Below are 23,562 nucleotides of genomic sequence, written 5' to 3' on the forward strand. Positions count from 1 at the left end.
TCGCTCACCAACTTCCTTAGCTTCAACTCGTAACTCGTCCCTTTGGTCCTTCCTTGTGACCACCCCCCACATACTCTCTAAACCACATTAGGGTGGTCCTTATTTTTCAACTTTTGAAATTTCATGCTCTCACCCCACCAATATGTTAGGATAAATGCAAAAACATTATGGCCAAATTGTATCAATATTGATTAATATCTAGAGGTTGCTCAACAACTTTGAAGTTTGACGTATGCTGTACATATTCAGGAGTTTTGGCACATTATGATAATTTGTGCAAACATGTTTTATTGGTTTAATCATGATCATTAATGTGAGCTTATGACAGCATTGGACTTCCCTGACAATGACACCAATTTGCATTCATTTTTACCACAGGTGCTTTTTATTGTGCTGGTTTTACCTCGTGAACATGCTGAAAATTATCCATGCAAATATATAATACTTATTTGCTGACCTAATCTGCTTGCTAAGCACATGCATGGGGCCCACCTCTGGTCCTGATGTTCAGATCTTCAAAAGGTTTCAGAAGCATTGGGAATATACATGGACAGAGCCAACTTCAAATCAGCCATAACAAGTGATGGTGATCTTGTTGCAGACATCAAAGACGATGCCATTGAATTTTCCATAGAACAGCTTGAATCTTTCTATCCGAGGGATGACTACAGGGAGATTCTGGAACTCGTCATTATCTTCCTTGGTGGTGGTCCTCCTCGAGGCACCAGGAGCTATTCACCATGCTCGATGGATGGCCAAAGCATTGTACGCTCTCAAGATATACCTATTTGGCAATCAGTTCAAACTCACTTCTTACGAAACTAGAGGAATTTGCGACATTTGTGTGTTCGTTGTGGGACTGTTTGCTAAGCTTGGTTCACAGCTGCTGATGCCATCGGTGCCCCTTATAATGATCTTCAATTTCTGCAAAGTCTGAAAAGGTATGAAGAAATTCATCCAGCAATTTCCAAGGCTGCAGTGCAAGTTTTCAGGGCACCTGTGGTATTTGAGTGAGGAGCTGATAGCGTTAGCCCTTTTTGACCCAGCAGTACCAACTGATACAAAATGAGACATAGCACAAGCCATTGTTGGACTGGATGGAGTCGCCAATTCTCCAAAAGGTCCCAAACGCATTAACAATGTCTGTCAAGTCAATCAAGCAAGCATCTCATAACACAGTTTGTGACCAAAACACCATACACTTCTTCAGATGTTTGGACCTAGCTACAGGCTTTCTCCAGGCTGACCCTGACACATGGGACTCCCGAGGCGACTACAAGGCGGCATGTTCAATCACACAACCTTCGCTTGAAGATTGTCAATGATTTGGGAGAGGGGCGTCTCATTAACTAATAACTCCTTGTTGACCAAAGATGAGGAACAGAAACAATACTTACTGCAAGTTGTCCCGGACCATTGAAGCAGACTCGAGAAAAAGCACCTAACTATGAGTGATTAGTTACCACATTGTGTTTGGCAATATTACTATAGTTTTACATTAGAGTTTAATATTCAGTTCAACATATAAGATGTAAGCTTATTGTTTCTTATTATGATGCAGAATATGTGAACTAAATAGTAAATATGAGTGACAACAGTTGCTTATATTATACTATGGTTCTGATTTCATTATTTGAGATACAAGCAAAGAAGTTTGTTTCATCCTTTATTTTAATGATGTCATTTACTTGTATTTTGCTGGTTGCTGGTTCAATAAAGGTAATGTTTTATTTTATATTGCTTTGCGTTCTTAAAATGGTACAATTGCCTCAAAAACGAGCAATTCTGGAAATATTCAGAGGCCTTGAACAACCTCTAAATATTGTTAAAAAATGTCAAAATTTTGCACAGTGAGTTTTTATTGATATCCTAACACATTTAGAGGGTGAGAGTTGAACATTTCCCCCCAAAATATTTGACCCCTCATATAAGGACCACCCTAAAACCACATGGCCCAGTGGCCAAATCAGGCCCTTGGAACTGTTATTGAACTGGTTTCCATCGATGTTCAATGTCTCACCCTAGTGGGGGGTAATGTCTAGTTCAGCCCACAACCTCAAGTAGGCGTTGGGTTTTGGCCCCCCGTGTGATTGAGTTTGACCCCCCTGCTCTAAATGTTCAACTTTTCTGAAGGCCAGTGACAAGGTACTCCATTCATTCCTTTCTTCTATTCTTCGCTATTCCATTCGCTTGTCCTGTTTTATGAACTTCTTTAACTTCCTCTTCCACAACTGGTCTTGGAATTTTGCCCTGTCTGCCTCCCCCCCACCTATCAAACTAAAAACCCTTCCTCAAGGCCAAGACAAGGCTGATTTAGTGAGTTGTTTGTTTTCTTTTTATTGTTAAATCCATAGCTTTGGCCCCTTTTTTGGGGGGGGGGTCTCTTTTGTTCTACTTAATCTCTCACATGAGAGAAACATGACTCTTTGTTCTTGCACTTTTGTCCTTCCTTTTAGTTTCTCCACTCAACAAATTCTTTAACTCCAACTTTCCTCAAGGCCAGTTTGGAATTGGACGTTAGATTTCCTACATTGCTAGCTTTGCCCTTTTCTTTAGGACAAACGCTCTAAACCAGGGGCCGGCCCCGGTAGCTTCTCTCATACCGGTTTTACCGTCTGTGACAAACCTTCTCACCTTCAACTTGTCTCCCTCGTCTTTTGGTTTTGCCTTTTCCAGAACTGCCGTTTCTGCCACAAACGCTCAGCTTTCCTCACGGCCAACATCAGAGTTAACTTTGTCGTCATTCATTTAGCGAAAGACACGTGGCATTTGTATGCCCTGGTCCTTTGTCTGCAGGCAGCATTCATTGCCGAGGCCTTTCAGCAGCGGCGGGATGCTTGTGTTGATGGAACCGTGAAACGAGGGAATGTGAATGGCAGTTGTCGGTAGGTGATGAGATTTTGGTGCAAGGACGGGCGAGCTGAGAGGATGCCGGTGCCAATCTATTGAAATTCAATTGAAGTGCTTGTTGGCAAACGTATCTGACATGGAACGTATTCAAGGGTGAATGTCTTTGTGCACCGAAGCAGGAATTCAGGACTGAATAATAAATTGGTAATGATGAGTAACAAGCAAAGGAGTGAGTGGAGATTGCGTCTCACAAGCCTTCCCCACTATTGACCTGCGGCAGCAACACGGTCCCCGGGGCATGACACCCCACCATGTTTGTTTGTTTGATCCTTATTTGCATGTAATTGCTCTGAGTTGCATCATACTGTTGCTATTAATTGATATAGCCAAACACGTCTGTGGATCTTCCGTCAGAAGTTAAGGCATGCAGTTTTAAAGCTTAGGAATAAGGGTTGCCGTAGCAACAGCTATCATAGATCCAAAAATGGATTCATGAGCGTGAGAAGTAGGAAGCAATAAATAATACGCTTAAAGAACATCAACGTTGTATGTTATGAAATGCAGTTAATCCCATCTTACTTTGAATAGATTGAAAATGGAGCGGTTCTCCATCCCACCTCCAATGAGATCTCTGCATTCCGCGATTTGGCTCACACTGATAAGGACAAGGCGCTTGGGGCCTTAACTTCCGCACGGAGTCCGAAAAAGTGTAGAAAGTAGAAACCACAATTAGGTCATCTTGCGTTGGGGAACGTGATGGTTGACATGATGGGATGGTCTGCTCTTTGATAATTCTATTACCTAAAGGACATCCTAGACGAAAGAAGTGTTTCTCAGCAGGTCCTGGGGGGGGGGGGGGGGGGGGGCAGAGTGTCAGCTGACGTCCCCATCCGCAGTGTAGTGTAGTGTTGTGACTGGGAATGTTACTGGGAAAGTTGTGAAGATGGCTTCAGCAAGGGCATCCACTGTCTGGGACTGAGATCCATTTTTGCATTTTTGTAAACTTCCCCTGCCATCCAACCGCAAATATTCAATATTCAAATATTGATTTCGATTAGAAGAACACACAGCATGGTCCAATAGAGTTTATACCTATGGAAGAAGTTCTTTGTCAGACGGGCATTGTGAAGTGCAGCATCCTGATGGAAAGGCCAGACGTTCCCACACAGATGAGGGCCTTCAGTCATGAGGCAACATGTGGACTTTAATTATTGTTTGCAATAAATGCCTTACTCACTATTTTTTGCTCTCACTCCCATTTCTGTATTGTGCATTTTAAAGACTTGACAGCCATCATACAGTGTAATGTTATGTTGTAGCGCTTTCATTGATAATATGACATTTTTCATTTGCTGCGTACAATGTTACTTGCTGGTTCTTGACAGCCTGTTTCATTGCTTGTAAACGAGGTGCTAATAGGCGGCAACTGATTAGCTAGTCGCTAATTCTTATCTGGGGTGCTGGAACAGCGGAACTCTTCAAAACATGTTTTTTCCTCCATCTCGGGCGTGCAGGAACGTAATTGCCCTCGCTGAAGTGTGCACTATACACACAAAGCCGTTTCAGTCTTGCCACTTCGCTTCCCACTTTATCGCCAATATGGAAAGAAGCCGATGTTGTCCAATAGCGATGTCTGTCACAGAGAAGCTGTGGAATATACAGTATATTCTTTGCACTTGGGGCATCAAGTTCAATGGTGAACAGGAGGAAGAAAAGTAGTTGTCAAGGAACTGGACAAATATTGAAGAAATGCTACACTTTATTAACATTGTTAGATTTGTCTAGACATGAAATAACAACCCTATATCCAATTTTTGCTCGTGCTTTCTTCTTAAATAACCTTTGTAAATTTTCTTCTTGTGATAATTTGACTTAATTCCCACAATATTATATGTTTATTTTATCACAAATTTATTTTGTTTGGTTTGTTTTTCATAATATGATTAAAATATATATTGTATAAATATATATTTTATACTGTATGTATATATATATATATATAAATAAATATATATATATAAATATATATACTGTATGTATTGTGTTTTTCTTCTTTGCTAATTCAACTCTATGCCCCTAATGGCATTATTTTTCCTTGTAATATTATATAATATTAATATAATCATATAATATTAATTAAATAATATTAATAAAGTAGAGTTATAAATTTATTCTTGGAAAATTGAGCATTTTTTTCTTCTTAATATTCTGACTATTATTGTACAATTGCATCTGTTTTTCTATTTCTGACATTTTTTTGTTCTTTTTTTTTTTTCTTCCCATAACATTTTGACATAACCTTTTCACAGCCTATTTTTCCAAAAATGACAACTTTATATGTTGTTTTGTTTGTTTTTCATAATATTATGACTTCAAAAAATAACCTCTTTCATTAATATTTCAACTTTATACTACTAAAATTAGGTCATTTCCCCTCTTATTGTAAAGAGGGTAAAGTTATTTTGGTAAAATTACAACTTTTTCCTCATTTTTTTCTTTTAATATTTTGACTTTGTTCTTTCTTTAAAATTATTGCAGATTTCTCTATTTTTACTATTGTTGTTTTTTTTGTTGTTTTACTGCTAAATTATATTTTTAGAATTAAATCATGGCCCCTGGGCTGCACTATATCTTTAAAGAACTATACGATTGTCGTCTGGGCTGAGTGTTCTTATTGTTTAGTGTTCCAGGTCCCCAGATTGGGAATCATAATAAAGTATACATAATATTGTGTTATAGTGCACGGCATGTACTTTTCCACATTTCCAATGTTAGCAGCACCATCAGCGGCTCGTGTTTTGTGACTAGTTGAAGTTGAAATGAAATCAATCACCGGCCTTGAGCTTTATGCACCAGTCATACCAAATATTGATCAGAATTAAGAGGGGATGTGACCTGGAAATAGGAGCAAGGATGCAATCTCTCACTCAATATTTGGATGAATTTTGACATCAAAGTCAGTTGACAGTGATATGATTAGATCTGTATTGACTGTAAAAGCCAGCAAAACAAAATACAGGTACGTTTGCTGTCTGGACGTTGCTGCAGGATCCATGTTTAACCAAGTGTTTATCGTCTTCTCTCTCCTCGCTCTTTAGATATCGACGAGTGTGCTGAAGGGAAGCACTACTGCAGGGAGAACACCATGTGTGTTAACACCCCCGGATCCTTCATGTGCATCTGCCACACAGGCTACATCCGGATCGATGACTATTCCTGCACAGGTGAGTTGCTTCGAGACAACGCTGGAATGTAATTACATCGCCTCAGTGACATTTTGCTGCAGTGAAGAATTGTATCAGTTAAAGACGGGATGGGAACCTTTTTGCCCAAGAGAGCCATGAAAGCACAATTTTGTCAAATGTATTGCCGTGAGCGCCATATCATATTTTAAACACTGAACACAAACGTGTGCATTCTCAGGAGTCTGATTTTATTATTTTTTTATGATTATACTGAATCAATAATTAAAATCAATAATTGTTAGAGCATAGAACCCCTCTTTACACCTTCTAAATACACTTTTAACATTAGTAGAGCCCTCAAAACATGAAATAACACCCCTATAGTCACCTTTACACTCACATTGCCCAATATAGGAAACATAATAAGAGATAACTAGAAAATTCCCGCGGAAATTTTGATGGACTGGCCACCTGTGCTGTGAACCTCAGGCCCGGTGTGCCAACGGCTACCGCGGTAGCACCTAGCAAGAAAGCCTCAAGTACGGAAAAGGTTGATGCAGTCCCATAGTGTCCCCACATCATGCCAAGTGTGTATTTGCCTTTAAACTTGAGTAAATTAGCTAAAATGCTAAAATGCCAACATGATAACGGCTACGTACTAACACGTAGCAAAACAGCCTCAGGTCCTGAAAAGTTTGGGGCAGTCCTACAGTGTCCCCACATCATGCCATGTGTGTATTTTCCTTTAGACATGAGTAAATTAGGTAAAATGCTAACATGTTAACAGTCATCATGCTAGCACCTAGCAAGAGGGCCTCAAGTTTAGAAAGTACCAAGGTTGTCCTATAACCTCCCCACATCATGACATGTGCTTAGTAGCCTTTAGGCACGAGTAAATTAGCTTAAATGCTAACATGCTAACAGTCATCATGCTAGCACTTAGCAAGAGAGCATCAAGTTGAAAAGTGCCAAGGTTGTCCTATAACCTCCCTACATCATGCCATGTGTGTATTTGCCTTTAGACATGAGTAAATTAGCTTAAATGCTAACATGTTAACGGCTACCATGCTAGCAGCTAGCAAGAGGCCCTCAAGTTTAGAAACTGCCAAGGTTGTCCTATAACCTCCCTGCATCATGCCATGTGTGTATTTGCCTTTAAACATGAGTAAACTACCTTAAATGCTAACATGCTAACAGTCATCATGCTAGCACCAAGCAAGAGAGTCTCAAGTTTAGAAAGTGCCAAGGTTGTCCTATAACCTCTCGACATCATGCCATGTGTGTATTTGCCTTTAGACATGAGTAAATTAGCTTAAATGCTAACATGCTAACGGCTACCATGCTAGCACTTAGCAAGAGAGCCTCAAGTGTAGAAAGTGCCAAGGTTGTCCTATAACCTCCCTACATCATGCCATGTGTGTATTTGCCTTTAGACATGAGTAAATTAGCTTAAATGCTAACATGCTAACGGATACCATGCTAGCACCTAGCAAGAGGGTTTCAAGTTTAGAAACTGCCAAGGTTGTCCTATAACCTCCCTACATCATGCCATGTGTGTATTTGCCTTTAAACGTGAGTAAATTAGCTTAAATGCTAACATGCTAACAGTCATCATGCTAGCACCTAGCAAGAGAGCCTCAACTTTAGAAAGTGCAAAGGTTGTCCTATAACCTCCCTACATCATGCCATGTGTGTATTTGCCTTTAGACATGAGTAAATTAGCTTAAATGCTAACATGCTAACGGGTACCATGCTAGCACTTAGCAAGAGAGCCTCAACTTTAGAAAGTGCCAAGGTTGTCCTATAACCTCCCTGCATCATGCCATGAGTGTATTTGCCTTTAAACATGAGTAAATTAGCTTAAATGCTAACATGCTAGCAGTCGTCATGCTAGCACCTAGCAAGAGGGCCTCAAGTTTAGAAACTGCCAAGGTTGTCCTATAACCTCCCTACATCATGCCATGTGTGTATTTGCCTTTAAATGTGAGTAAATTAGCTTAAATGCTAACATGCTAACAGTTATCATGCTAGCACCTAGCAAGAGAGCCTCAAGTTTGGAAAGGGCCAAGGTTGTCCTATAACCTCCCTACATCATGCCATGTGTGTATTTGCCTTTAGACATAAGTAAATTAGCTTAAATGCTAACATGCTAACAGCTACCATGCTAGCATCTAGCAAGAGAGCCTCAAGTTTAGAAAGTGCCAGGGTTGTCCTATAACCTCCCTACATCATGCCATGTGTGTATTTGCCTTTAGACATGAGTAAATTAGATTAAATGCTAACATGAAAACGGCTAACATGCTAGCACCTAGCAAGACAGCCTCAAGTTTAGAAACTACCAAGGATGTCCTATAACCTCCCTACATCATGTCATGTGTGCATTTGCCTTTAAACGTGAGTTAATTAGCTTAAATGCTAACATGCTAACAATCATTATGCTAGCACCTAGCAAGAGAGCCTCAAGTTCAGAAAGTGCCAAGGTTGTCCTATAACCTCCCTACATCATGCCATGTGTGTATTTGCCTTTAGACATGAGTAAATTAGCTTAAATGCTAACATGCTAACGGCTACCATGCTAGCACCTAGCAAGAGGGTTTCAAGTTTAGAAACTGCCAAGGTTGTCCTATAACCTCCCCACATCATGCCATGTGTGTATTTGCCTTTAAACGTGAGTAAATTAGCTTAAATGCTAACATGCTAATAGTCATCATGCTAGCACCTACCAAGAGAGCCTCAAGTTTAGATAGTGCCAAGGTTGTCCTATAACCTCCCTACACCATGCCGTGTGTGTATTGTTTTTTAGACATGAGTAAATTAGCTTAAATGCTAACATGCTAACGGCTACCATGCTAGCACCTAGCAAGAGAGCCTCAAGTTTAGAAACTGCCAAGGTTGTCCTATGACCTCCCTACATCATGCCATGTGTGTATTTGCCTTTAGACATGAGTAAATTAGCTTAAATGCTAACATGCTAACATGCTAGCAATTAGCATTTAGCCACAGAGAGAGTTCAGAAGTTTATCTAAAAAACGAGCCATCAATCACGTTTCTACGTGGCCGTATGGCTGAGCTACAAGGCTGTGAAAAGTCTGTAAATTCTCGTTTTCTCTGGAATGCGGCTGTTCTAAAAATAGAATGGTGTACCTAATCTAGTGGCCGATTTTTTTTTCTATCGCGAATAGCGTCGCCATGGTTACACGAAACGTTCCAAAAAATAAATACCGCTGTAGTCCCAAGCGTCACGATTCCGACGGTGTAACATGTGTGGGGGATCTTCTTGCGGTTTTGGCCGCATTACACGCGCAAAAATGGGAAGATTAAGATATAATAAGAAAAAAAATAACTAAACACCACAAGGAATAACAATACTGGCTCAGTAGCCAGCCCATAGACTGCTACTTGCAGTAGCAGTCTATGGGCTGGCTACTGAGCCAGTCCATAATAAGACATACTGTACTGTAATTGAGACATAATATATGTGACATAAAACATGTTACCATTCTGAGAGTTCCTTGTTGTTCATAGCATAGCATGAGGGATCAGTGTTTACGATAGTGATTTATCAATATTTAGCGAGCAATCAGACCCCTCTAGATTCTGGTTTTCTCGAAAGTGTGCTACTGCCTACTTGTGGAGTTGCTAAAAAAACAACATCAGTAGGTTGAGGGCTTGTTGACATGTTGCATTACTGCGGCGTTCTACTTATTCTTCAGCGTCACATGGCATTGTGACATGGCGGTAGATTGGTCCTTAACCTGGTCCTTAACCTGGTCCTTAACCTGGTCCTTAACCTGGTCCTTAACCTGGTCCTTAACCTGGTCCTTAACCTGGTGTTTGCTGGTTCCATCATCCGTCCTTGTTCAAAGTATTTTATAGGGTAAAACCCCCTGAATTCTGTGAAATGCTGTGCAATGAGGCTCGGAGTCTCAAAGACTACAATTGAATTGAAACAAGAGCAGATTGCTATGCTAGCTCTGGACTGCTAACAAATATTTAAAGAAGTCCAATTGATCTTCGAAGAGAAACTCTATTCCGCTAGACAGCAGAATTCATGGTTCCATTTATCACAGCATGTCTTCCAAGTCCTGAAGCAGCAAAACAGCCCCAGACCATCACACTACCACCACTGTATTTTATTTTAATGTTATTTCCTCTTTGACATTTTGCTTGAATGGAGGATTTGATTGTCATCCACTATTGGTGGGAATTCATGTTACATTTCACATAACATGTAATACAGTAAAGTCTTGTTATATCGATATTCTCGGGAGTTGGAAAAAATACCGATATAACCGGACTATCCATATATCCGATCCTGTGCCGAACTGCATTAAAAGTGGGCGGATCTTTGATATGGCATGTAATTTTCTCCTTGGATTGCGTATCTAGCATGCTTTTGTACTACAATAAATTTTGTACTACAGTAAATAAAAATAAACTTACGCTGTAGTGATAGGTTACCGGGACATAATTCACCCCGGAACTATCGATAGGGAAGGTGTTGCCACCCGGAGGGGTAGGCGCGAGGGACGGGGGTTTTCCGTTTCCTGTTGTGGCTTTCATGTCTTTCATGCCTTTACGTAGCAAGAGAGCGCAAGTTAATGTTGGCAAGAAAAATAAAGTTTTCTCCCAAATTTGACACTCTACCAGAGGGGAGAATACATTGGACTTGGTTTACACAAACATCAAGAAAGCACTCAAAGCAGTCCCCCGCCCCTACCGTGGCTCCTCACACCATCTCTCTGTTATGCTAATTCCTGCATACCAGACCCTGCTCACCAGAGGAAAGCCTGCTGTGAAGAAGGTGAGGGTGTGGCCAGAGGGAGCTATGTCTGCACTGCAAGACTGTTTTGAGTGCACCGAATGGGACATGTTCAGAGAGGGTGCAGCAGAAAACCAGCAGACCAACCTGGGAAAGTATGCTGCATCTGTAACAGGCTACATATAGTAGCAGGCATGTATTTGGCCAGCTATGTGGGGCGGGTTGAGCATGACCTGTGAACCAGGAAGTGCGGGAATCGGTGTGTGTGCTGCGCTCTGGTGGTGGAAGTGTGAAAAATAAAGTTGACTGGAAGCAGCCGTTCGCCGTGTTCTTTTTTGGTATTGAAATCCTTAAGCAAAGATTGATCTAAGATGCTTTTGTATCGATATAACCAGACCAAATTGGCTGGCGGGAGATGAAAAGGGCATCGGATTATCCGGATTATCATAATAACCGGGTATCGTACTAACGGAACTAATTATATCATAAAAGACTAGAAATTTGCCGGGAAATGAAAATAGTATCGTAATAAGTAGTAATTCGTTATAACCGATATCGATATAACAAGACTTTACTGTATTGTGCTTCCTATGTGCCCGGTGGCATGGCTCAAGTCGTGGAGTGGTTGCTAGTTCCATCCTAGTCGGTGCATAGATTTCAACACGTCTGTTCTACATTCCAGCTTCAGCCTTCACAGACAATTTCTGGTGAAGATGAGGCGAGATGTTCAATGGTGGATTTCTGGTAACGCCTCATGTCGTCATAAACCTTAACGTTTGCGTCCAATTTATGAAGAGTCGTCTTACAGCAATGTTGTTGTAAATCTATTTACCTTTCAGATGCGGCAAATGCTTAGCCATTAAAGGCTACTTGCTACTTGCCTGTTCAAGGAAACAGTCCCCTCGTTGCCTCTAAAAATGAAAGTGCAGGGTCGCGTGTGAAGATAAACCAAACGTGGAGGAAAAGAGATGACTTCAGTTGTCCGGCGTGGTGTCTTTTTTGGAGTGTGTGTACACTCTTCATCTGGTGTGTGAAAATACACTGAAGTGTGTGAGTGTGTGCATGTGTGACGAGAGGAGAGAAATTGAGTGAGAAGTTGTGATGGAGGCGTAAGGCCCATTTGTTCTTGATCAAAGTTGAAGGAAAAGTCCATTTTAATAAACTACAAGCCTCGTACATTACATGGATGATCTACAGTACATGCACAACCGATTTACCCCATGGCCGTGTTGAATCAATGGTATTGATACATTCTGCCATTGGCTGGCAACCAGACCAGGATGTACCCCACCTTTCACCCAAATGATGAAAAACAGTAGCAAAAATGGATGGATTGATGGTATTGACATATCTAACTATGTGTGATATTTCATGTACGTAAATTATGTTCTACTCTATTTTTACACTGGCAACCTACTTTTTAGGATCAGGAAAAAATCGGATCAGATCGGAAGAGTAACCACCTGATTTATGGTATATATTTTTGTATGTCTAATAATGGGGTCTAATAATGTTAAAAAACATATTTAGAAGACAGTAAACAGGTTTTGCATGCCACAACTGTAAACTATTGTATTTATTGATGTATTATGTCTACTGTATTAGGTATACCAATGTATTGGTGACTATAGGGGTGTTTTTTCATGTCTAGACGGCTCTAATAATATAAAAATTGTATTTACAAGATTCTAAACAGGTTTTCTATGCCATAACTACAAAAACATTTAATTTATTGATGTAATATGTCAACTATATTAGGTGATACGAATATAAAGGTGGCTATGGGGAAGTTATTTTATATCTAGAGGGCTCTAATAATGTTAATAACCATATTTACACAATGAGAAACAGGTTTTCTATGCCAAAACTATGAAAATGTTGCATTTATTAATGTATTATGTTTGCTGTATTGGTTAATACCAATGTAGAGGTGATTATACGGGTGTTATTTTATTTACTTTATTTTATTTCCATTTATTAAAGGGATAGTTTGGATTTTTCGACATTGTATGACACCCCCGTAAGCAGTGAAGTCCGTCAACAGCGACTCACTCCACACTTTGTGTCCTGAGCCGAGTTCTAGTTGGATTACGGTGCTGAGGAAAGTAGTAGGAAAGTAGTGTACATTTGCATCACAAAAATGCCTACTATGAAAAAAATCTCACAAATCACTCAGCATTATTTTCACTTTGTGGAAATTCACTCATCACTGTCAAGTCTGGAAGCAGTTAACCACGATAAACGAAGGACAACTGTACAAAAGACTGCCCAAGACTGTCCAAGTCTTCGTGCTGCATTCAGGCAAACATGAACATGTCGGCACGCCATTCATCAAAGACTATAATGTGTCCTTGTGAGGATTTAGCAGGGAAGTGTCTCTTGCTGGACTGTTTCCCTGCAAACTTGAAGCAAAGTTGTCTGCAAAAAATGTGGAATAATGCTGCAAAGTTCTGCTCAAAACAAAATCTGAGAATTCTTTCAAAAAAGGCAATTAGCATCAATGCAAAGGAACTAAGCGGAGAGGCTGGAGATGATGCCTGCACAATTCCTGTAGCATCGCTGTGTTTGACTTCAGAAGACTCCCATTTTCCGCTCCATCTGGGGCGCCCCCTGCTGAGTTTTTCTAGCAGACGTCAATGATAATAACGGGGCACAAGTCAAGGGCTTGCAAAAAAGGGACACAGAAAGACATTGCAAGAAATCAGAGTGAACAATTTGAGGTATTTTGCTTCTTCTGAGTCACTGAACCTGTGACTGCACTCATTTCCCACATTCTCCGGAGAGATTTTTAGGCCTTTTAACCATAATAGACTTATTATGGTTAAACACAGTTTGTTCTGGCCTTCCGTCCACATGCAAAAATATCTTTTTATTCTGAAAAACTGAGACAGTGTGAATAAATAATCCTTTTTTGGTAACTTTGGTAACTTAATATTTGCACTTCCCCCCAACCTATTTTCTTTGAAATTACGACTTTATTTGGTTTTGTTCATTTCTCACAATATTATTATTTTTATATTTTATACTGCTACGATGACATTATCATTCCTTATAATATTATGAGTTCATTCTTGTAAAATTGAGGATTTTTTTTCTATTAATATTGGGACTTTACTCTTGTACAATTACAGCTGTTTTTCAAACATGGTATTCTATTAAACAAAATAATTAGCCTCCAATTTATTCATTCAAAACTTATGAAAGGGTTTCAAACCGAGTGGGGGAGAAAGACATGGTTACACTTCCACAGAGAATAGGAGGATAACTTCTTTTCACTCCAACATGTCATACATGCCTTGGCTGACTACATGCAGGAATGTTATGAAATGTTATTTTTCATCAATGAAACAGAAATATATTTGACTTATGTTAAATGAAAGCTTTTTAACGAGATAGTATTTGTGGCCTGTGTTGGTGGAAATTGGCCGATCTTAAATAAAGTCTTAATTACAAAAGATTTAATAGTTTATAAATAAAAAAGAATGTAATTTTACAAGAATAAAGTCAACATTTTTGTTAAAAAAAAAAAAGAATTTTTTGAATTTTCCGGAAATAAAGTCATAATATAATGAAGAATAATAATGTAATTTTAGAAGCATGGACACTTTTTTACCTACTGTATGTAGTAATGACAAAGCTGAGATGCAGTTTATGTATATATCATTTCTTAGCATATCTTACAAAATATCAAAGTGCCATCCCTTCAGTTTTCAGTATGCTGCCCTCGGTGGAAAAACTTGTCTTCCATATTTGTCATTTAAGCAGGATTGTTGCTGCCATTTTAACACCGAGGGAACCAAACTGAGCCCCGTTTCTGTACTCGCATAGCAAATGTGCCAGAGTTTGTTTGAATGGAGACAACGGACACTTGCATGCATCACCAAGACTGACAGTGAAGGCATCTTTGAACAGCCTCCAATTCATAATGGAGCACCACTGTATGCACGTTGATGCACGTTCTTTACCACCGGTGGCGGTAATTGACAATAAGCGCCGGATGATGTTAAGCTACGGGCAGCGTGGCTTATTCAAAGCCATGGAACATCTGCTTGTGGCGTGAGAAGACCCCACAGGGAGCGCTGATGGCTTCAAATTGAGCACAGAAGAAATATTACAGCTGCGGGAAGAGAAACATTAAGCCGGCCCCTGTGGTCGCTATTGACGTTGTGCATGGGCGTGATGTACGAGCATTTTTATAGACCTCGGTACAGCTTTGGCCAATTACACAATTGCAAAGTCAGCTGAAACAACGTCCCCCGTATTGATGGCCACATTTCCACCGGCCCGCCTCACAAAGAGGATTAAGTTGATGGTCGTTCATTTGGTGGCTCAGTGTTTATGTGCGGAGCGCTGGATTAAAGGGCTGATTCGCATCCCATAATCCCAGCCGAAACAGCACGGAGCCCTGATCTATCGGGTCTGGGCTTGTCAGGCGGAGCCGTACTTTTCCACCACGACCACCTGCATGTATGGAGGTCACGGGTTTGGATCCCAGCTGGTGGTAGACTGGAACACAGGTCCTCAGACGCAGCGGTCAGCCTTTAGCGGGAAGAACAGCCATGATGCTTTCATGCCCTTGATATTGAAGGTCAAGATTCCTGGTCTTCATCTTTTCCCCAAAGTGCCCCGGGTGCTCCTTGCTTGCTGAGATTAGCTGTTAAACCATGAAAAGTAGCGGCTTGCTTGGGCGTCTTTGAATTAAAGGGAAGCTGCAGCAAGATTGTGTGCGTGTGTGTCCTTGTTTAATCCCGGGCATCCATACCCTGGGGAAAAGACACTGAAGGAGGGATGGGTGGGTCACGGATTCTGACCACCACGTGTGGAGACTTTTTGCGCTGAAGGTTGGATATGTGGAGTTTGTGGAAAACTGGGAAATCAGGAAGTTACTATATTGCATGATTTTTCTTTCACTGAATGAAATGTGGGCTGCACTGCTACCGAGTGGTTAGCGCACAGGCCACACAGCTAGAAGACCAGAGTTCAATTCCACCCTCGGCCATCTCTGTGTGGAGTTTGCATGTTCTCCCTGTGCATGCGTGGGTTTTCTCCGGGTACTCCGGTTTCCTCCCACATTCCAGAAACACGGTAGAAGATGAATGAGTGAATGAAGTGTGAAACTACTTGTTTTACTATTACTCGTACACAGCCCTGAAATAAAAGTATTAGCTTGCAAAGTGGAATTACTCAAAAAGTACTTCAACAAAACTTTGTGGAAGTATTAATAATGTTAAAAAGTGTACTGTATTTAGCAAAACGATTTTCTATGCTATAACTATGAAAATGTGCCATTTATAATATACATAAATACAGTATACAGTGAAGAAAATAAGTATTTGAACACCCTGCTATTTTGCTATTTCTCCCACTTAGAAATCATGGAGGGGTCTGAAATTTTCATCGTAGGTGCATGTCCACTGTGAGAGAGATAAACTAAAAAGAAAAATCCAGAAATCACAATGCATGATTTTTTAACAATTTATTTGTGTGATACAGCTGCAAATAAGTATTTGAACACCTGAGAAAATGAATGTTAATATTTGGTACAGTAGCCTTTGTTTGCTATTACAGAGGTCAAACGTTTCCTGTAGTTTTTCACCAGGTTTGCACACACTGCAGGAGGGATCTTGGCCCACTCCTCCACACAGATCTTCTCTAGATCAGTCAGGTTTCTGGGCTGTCGCTGAGAAACACGGAGTTTGAGCTCCCTCCAAAGATTTCCGATTGGGTTCAGGTCTGGAGACTGGCTGGGCCATGCTAGAACCTTGATATGCTTCTTACGGAGCCACTCCTTGGTTTTCCTGGCTGTGTGCTTCGGGTCGTTGTCGTGTTGGAAGACCCAGCCACGACCCATCTTCAATGCTCTGACAGAGGGAAGGAGGTTGTTCCCCAAAAAATACACGGCCCCAGTCATCCTCTCTTTAATGCAGTGCACTCGTCCTGTCCCATGTGCAGAAAAACACCCCCAAAGCATGATGCTACCACCCCCATGCTTCACAGTAGGGATGGTGTTCTTCGGATTGTACTCTTCATTCTTCTTCCTCCAAACACGCTTATTGGAATTATGACCAAAAAGTTCTATTTTGGTCTCATCTGACCATAAAACTTTCTCCCATGACTCCTCTGTATCATCCAAATGGTCATATGCAAACTTAAGACGGGCCTTGACATGTGCTGGTTTAAGCAGGGGAACCTTTCGTGCCATGCATGATTTCACATCATGACGTCTTAGTGTATTACCTACAGTAACCTTGGAAACGGTGGTCCCAGCTCTTTTCAGGTCATTGACCAAGTCCTGTCGTGTAGTTCTGGGCTGATTCCTCACCTTTCTTAGAATCATTGAGACCCCACGAGGTGATATCTTGCATGGGGCTCCACTCCGATTGAGATTGACCGTCATGTTTAGCTTCTTCCATTTTCTAATGATAGCTCCAACAGTGGACCTTTTTTCACCAAGCTGCTTGGTAATTGCTCCGTAGCCCTTTCCAGCCTTGTGGAGGTGTACAATTTTGTCTCTGGTGTCTTTGGACAGCTCTTTGGTCTTCGCCATGTTACAAGTTAAAGTCTTACTGATTGTATGGGGTGGACAGGTGTCTTTATGCAGCTAACGACCTCAAACAGGTGCATCTGATTCAGGATGATACATGGAGTGCAGGTGGACTTCTAATGGGCAGACTAACAGGTCTTTCAGGGTCAGAATTCTAGATGATACACAGGTGTTCAAATACTTATTTGCAGCTGTATCACACAAATAAATTGTTAAAAAATCATGCATTGTGATTTCTGGATTTTTCTTTTTAGTTTATCTCTCTCACAGTGGACATGCACCTACGATGAAAATTTCAGACCCCTCCATGATTTCTAAGTGGGAGAAATAGCAAAATAGCAGGGTGTTCAAATACTTATTTTCTTCACTGTATGTATGTATGTATAAAGCAGTGCCCGCATGTTTGTCACACTTAAATGTGTCAGATCATCAAAGTAAAATATTTGTCAATGATAACCGAACTGAACACAAAATGCAGCTTTTAAATGTAACATTTTAAATATTATTATATAAAAAATACCTAATAGTGGGGCAGATTATCCAAACATTTCATAAGAATCTTTCACTTGGTGATACAAGCACCAAAATTGGCACAGATGACGTTTAGGATACATATTTTAAGAAAAGTACGATATCCAACATAAAATGTAATATGGCTGCCAATTTTCAAGATGGCCGCCAGAGCAAATTTGAAAAACATGTACTTATTGAAGTAGAACTCAAATAAACACAATATTTTTATGGTCAGAATACCAAATTAATGTATTATAATTTATTAAATCCAATAATGAATTCCAAATTCCAATATGGACACCATTGTTCAATATGGAGCCTGATACATTACTATAAATTGGTGTTTTTATCAGAAAAGTTGTATGCTTCTAAGCTACCTGGTCACAAAGTTTACTTGTCCTCTGCTATGTATTTGTTGCATTACTGTAACTTACAAATATTAATGTTGTTGGTTTGTATTACCTCATGAAAGTGATGTCATAGCACAACCAGGGCACACTGATGACATCACTGCTGCGAAACTCAGCATGGGGTTCAACGTCGGCTTGTAGTGTACTAAGTGTAGTTGTTATAATTACTAACTGTTGTAGTATTAAATAGGCAACTTAGTATACATAAGTGTCCCAAATGCTATCTAATAAGCCCCTTATATATCTAGTATAGAAGTATAGTTAGTTGTAGTGTAGTTGTTAGATAGTCGCACCTGAATAGACAGGGTGTGCCAGTGTGGGAAAGCCGAGCCAAGGGTAACGGGGCTTTAGTTACCCGGAAGGTGTACAGATCTCACGGGATCTAAACGGCGTTGGATGAACGATCGGGCTAGGTGTAGGGGACCAAAGGGCAGAAGGTCTTGTCAAACAAACCCATCAACTTTGAAAGCTTACAACCTTGCAATCATGAAGAAGCTGACTCCAGGATTTTCACACATGCCCTCCATGCAGCCAAGCAGCAGACAAAGTCTGTGTTGATCAAAGCATGTGACACAGACATTCTTGTCATAGCAGTTTGGGTCTTTGCGAGTCTTCAAGACGCTGGCTTGGAAATGTTTTGGGTTGAATTCGGCCAGGGGCAGTCCATTAGATGGTTCCCAATTCATGACTTGGTGAGGAACCTCGACCCAGAGAACTCCAGTGGCATGCTCTTCTTTCATGCCTTCACTGGCTGTGATGTTGTGTCAGCATTTCGAGGTAAAGGCAAGACAACAGCATGGGCAGTTTGTCTTGAGGTGAGCCCAGTGTTCAGGAAACTCAGCCAGTACCCACCTACCATAGAAGATGCCGACCTTGACATTCTTGAAAAAATTGTCACTATGTAAGACAAGCACAGCAACACTACAAAGGTTGATGAGGCAAGACTGCACTTGTTTGCTCGGAAACAACGATTCTATGATTCTATCCCACCAACAAGTTCATCGCTTGTTCAGCATGTCAAACGATCAACCTTCCAAGCTGCCTGCATGGGGCCAAGCAACGATCTGCCAAATGCATTCTGAAAGCCCTGGCAACTGGGGCTGGGGAAAGCAAGGGGAATCCTGGGAAGTTTTGTGGTCAACCCTTCCACACATTGATCAGTCCTGCCAGCAGCTGACCAAATGCCGCTGCACTGGTGAATGTCGGGGCCCATGCAAATGTTATCGCTACACTCTGAACTGCACACAACTGTGTTCCTGCAAATGTAAAGAGTAAAACAATGATTCAGGCGAAATTCAGTTCAATCTATTGCACTTCTGTCATGAAGAATTGTGATACCGTATTGGTAACTTCACTGAGACATTTATGCATGTAAAAGTCACATAATTGTCCTTATATGGCTATAGCAATTGATGATATTGAAATTTTGAATACATAATTGGCTTCCTCGTGTCCAAAAACATATATTTTGATGTACAGATTATCACAATGACATTATTTTGTCATTATTTTAGTGCAAATACGATTTCGAACGACTATGAATGGCGGCCATCTTGAAAAATGGCGCCCATTTTGTATTTGAAGTTGGATATTGTACTTTTTTGAAAAAGTAGGTTCTATTGCACAAGTGTGCCAATTTTGGTGCTTGTATCACCAAGTGAAAGATTGTTTCAGCAATATGCCCCACTATAACCAAAATGGCCTTAAATACCCCCCAGCTCCCTGTAAGGAATTGGCTAGCCAAAAAAATGACCCCAAGAGCGCAGTGACGACTCATGCAAAAGGTCCCAAAAGACCCCACAACAACATCCAAAGAACTGCAGGCCTCACTTGCTTCAGTTAAGGTCAGTCTTCATGATGCCACCGTAGTCAAGACACTCGGCAAAAACCTTCCCAGACAAAAACCACTACTGAACAAAAACAACAGAAAAGGGGACCTATTATGCTCATTTTTCGGCCATTTGTATTGAGTTGTGGACTTCTATAGAGCAGCTACACACAATAACCAGCACACAAAGCTTCATAGTTCTTCCAGAATCTGCACCTATTCAGCTGTATTTCTTTGGATTTTGTGGTTCCCGCGAAAACGGTCTGTTTTAATGTATTCCACCCATGACACGCCTGCAGGCACGCCCACTCCCCTGTGATTGGTCACACTCACCTGTGCATAAAAGGACTTCCAGTTTGTGCCACCAGCTACAAACGGTATAGGAGGAAGTCGTGCAGGGGCCGTGGTTACTCCATTTTTGGACACAAATTGCCTGCCAAGTGTGTCATTGATGTGCATTAACAGTTCACAAGCTCGTCTTCACTTTGTCAGGCGTTTCATAAATAAATAAATGCCACGGCAAATTGTGTCCGTTTCCAAGGTTCCGCTGTATATGGTAGATGAAAACCAGTATTGAGCTATTTCTCCAACATCTGAGGTGTTTTCTTGGCTGCTTTTGTTTGCCGCACAGAAGTATAGCAGGAGTTGTTCCTCCTGCTCGTGTCATAAGATGGCAATGATCCCAAAGGTGCCGCCATCATGGAGTTAAAGATAAGAAGTGATGTGTTTTCAGTCCAGTGGCCCAAGGTCGATGTTTTGTCGGAAGGATGGAGCGAGTGGAGCAGGAGAGGACACGTCCCCCGGTGACTGGCTGTACATAATTGATTGTTTGTCTGTCTACGCCCTGAGCAGCAGCAGCAGCATCCAGGGAGCAATTACCTCTGGACTGGCCTGCAGTGCTGACAGTACAGACATGTGACGCCCCGAATAGAAAAATCACTAAAAAGCATGGGCGCCAAACTCCTTTTCACTGGGGGCCACATCGCCTTGATGGTTAACCTCCACGGTATGAAGTACACATCTATTGTATCATTGGAATTACAATCATGAGTGGGAGCTCCTATTTGTATTTTTGTACTTGGTGACTCGTCTGGTTGTGAGTGGGGCTGCTTCTTCTGCTTCTTGCAAACTTCCTCTTGTTGTTCGCACCGTGATAAAAGATTCTTCTTTTACTGCGCCAACTTGTCCCTGAAGCCGAGCTTAGCACAACATGCTCATAGAACAAATCATGACATGAACAGTTTTTGGAGATAAACGAATAATAATAACTAGGTCATTGATTCCACACCTAAATGTGATCAGTGAATTTCCACCAATTGCAATTCTTTACTGATACCGAGTGACCAGTGTAGGATACTACACGTCATCCGTGAATGACCAAGCATTTTTATGGCTGAATATGCTTCATTTCGGCGTGCAATTATGTACAGTTTGCTTTGAGGGGACCTATTGTGTTCATTTTCAGCCCTTGAGTTGAGTATTGAGTTGTGGACTCCTATAGAGCTGCTACACACAATAACCTGCACAGAAAGCTGTCTAATTCTTCCAGAATGTACACCTATTCCAGCTGTATTTCTTTGAATTTCTAAAACGGTCTGTTTTAGGTCTGGCCCGCCTCCGGGCACGCCCACTCCATTTGCTTGGTAATACTCAGCTTGTACAGCTCATAGCTTGTACAGCTCATAGCTTGTACAGTACACCCATGTAAGTCACTGGCTGCGTCAAGCCGGTGTTAGAAAAAAATCTCTGAAACTGAACGTTCAAGACCATCCCAAACATCCCAAACCTAATGATCTGAAACTTTGGCATAGTTTAGCACAATAATACAACATTCTAGCTACATTTGTAGGTCAGCAAAGTGGAAAAAGCTGAAAAGGTCCCCTTTAAATAGTCGAACTTTTTTTTTTTTTTTTACTAATAATAGGCTGTATTCAACCATGAAACAATGATGATTTATTCATTAATATATTTTTGCAAAACTAAAAGTGAAGCGTGAAGTGGCGAGGAGTAATGTATATTCATTAAACTGTACAACAAACATAGTATACTGTATGTAATATTCTATACTATACAAATATATGAAATCTTACACCTTCAATGTAGCTGTAGTAGCTTGAATACCTACTTGTTTCATTCGGATTTTAGCACTGAATTGTTGTGAAATAGGGGCGGCACGACATTCGAGTGGTTAGCGCGCAGACCTCACAGCGAGGAGACCAGGGTTCAATTCCACCCTCGGCCATCTCTGTGTGGGAGTTTGCATGTTCTCCCCGTGCATGCGTGGGTTTTCTCCGGGTACTCCGGTTTCCTCCCACATTCCAAAAACATGCTAGGTTAATTGGCCACTCCAAATTGTCCATAGATATGAATGTGAGTGTGAATGGTTGTTTGTCTATATGTGCCCTGTGATTGGCTGGCCACCAGTCCTGGGTGTACCCTGCCTCTCGCCCAAAGACAGCTGGGATAGGCTCCAGCACCCCCTGCGACCCTCGTGAGGATAAGCAGTAGAAAATGAATGAATGAATGAAAAGTACACGAGGGCTGATGCACCTTTCATGATTTGGCTCATGTCAAACTGACCACATGTCAGTCAAGTCCCAAAAGTTTCCTTCCCTTGAGTTGATATTGTGCTCACCAAGCAGCTACTTATCTCCGAAAGCAATACTTACGTGAATGTCAGAGGAAAGTGGTCTTTGTCCTTTGTGCGTTCAGGGGCACATGAAGGCTATACATTCAAAGTGCTCTTTATCTCAGAAGGATGAACTTGAAACGCTTTCCAATGCTTTCATGCTAAGATGAGCTTCCCAGGTAAGATGTCGCTGCAGCAGGGATTAGAAAGACAACAGAAATATATCACCTTGTAAGCAAACATGTGAGGAGAAGGCAGCCCAATAAATCTATTTAACACGATAACTACAACACCAAAAATGGAAACATCAGCAGTCATTTGACAAGACTAAAGTCAAAATATTCAGAAAAAAAGTTGTAATGCAAAAAAAAACCCAAGTTTAGTAAAAGGCATTTTTTTCATATGATGAGAAACCAAAAGAACGAATTGAGTTGTCATTTTTGGAAAATTAAGTTGGGAAAAAGCTATCATTTTAGGAGAGGGAACAAAGTCAAACTGTGATGGGAATGAAGTCCTAATTACGGATGACGCACAAAGATGTACAAAGTGTGTATCTTTGTTTGTTTGTTTGCAACCTGCAAAAAAAACATAAGCATCCGTAGAGTTAGTCTGACATGACCAAGAACCGGTCCACGTCTCAAAAATCAGCACAATGTTTCTTGCATTTTCTCTGGAGGAGCTCGTACGACTTGATTGTGACCGAGGATTAAGTGGTTGTGATTTCCCAGAAAACACCGGTTGACTGCATTTACTTTTCAATGTCATTTAGGAGATAAAAAGAAACAACACAAAAACCCATTTGCACACATTAAGGAGTTAATTTACATGTTCGAGACACCCA

General features: G+C 40.9%; 1 protein-coding gene across 1 annotated transcript in view; it reads left to right on the top strand.

The window, feature by feature from the left end:
* The window catches only part of nell2a (neural EGFL like 2a), a 117,822-nt gene that overhangs the window by 64,235 nt on the left and 30,025 nt on the right, over positions 1-23,562 (top strand). The window contains exon 13 of the mRNA XM_058074907.2: positions 5,949-6,074. Within this exon, the coding sequence (XP_057930890.2) occupies positions 5,949-6,074 (126 nt within the window). The remainder of the gene's footprint in view (positions 1-5,948; positions 6,075-23,562) is intronic.

Source organism: Doryrhamphus excisus, linkage group LG1, assembly GCF_037039965.1.
Source record: "Doryrhamphus excisus strain RoL-2023G ecotype Guam linkage group LG1, RoL_Dexc_Guam_v1.1, whole genome shotgun sequence".
NCBI lineage: Eukaryota > Metazoa > Chordata > Actinopteri > Syngnathiformes > Syngnathidae > Doryrhamphus > Doryrhamphus excisus.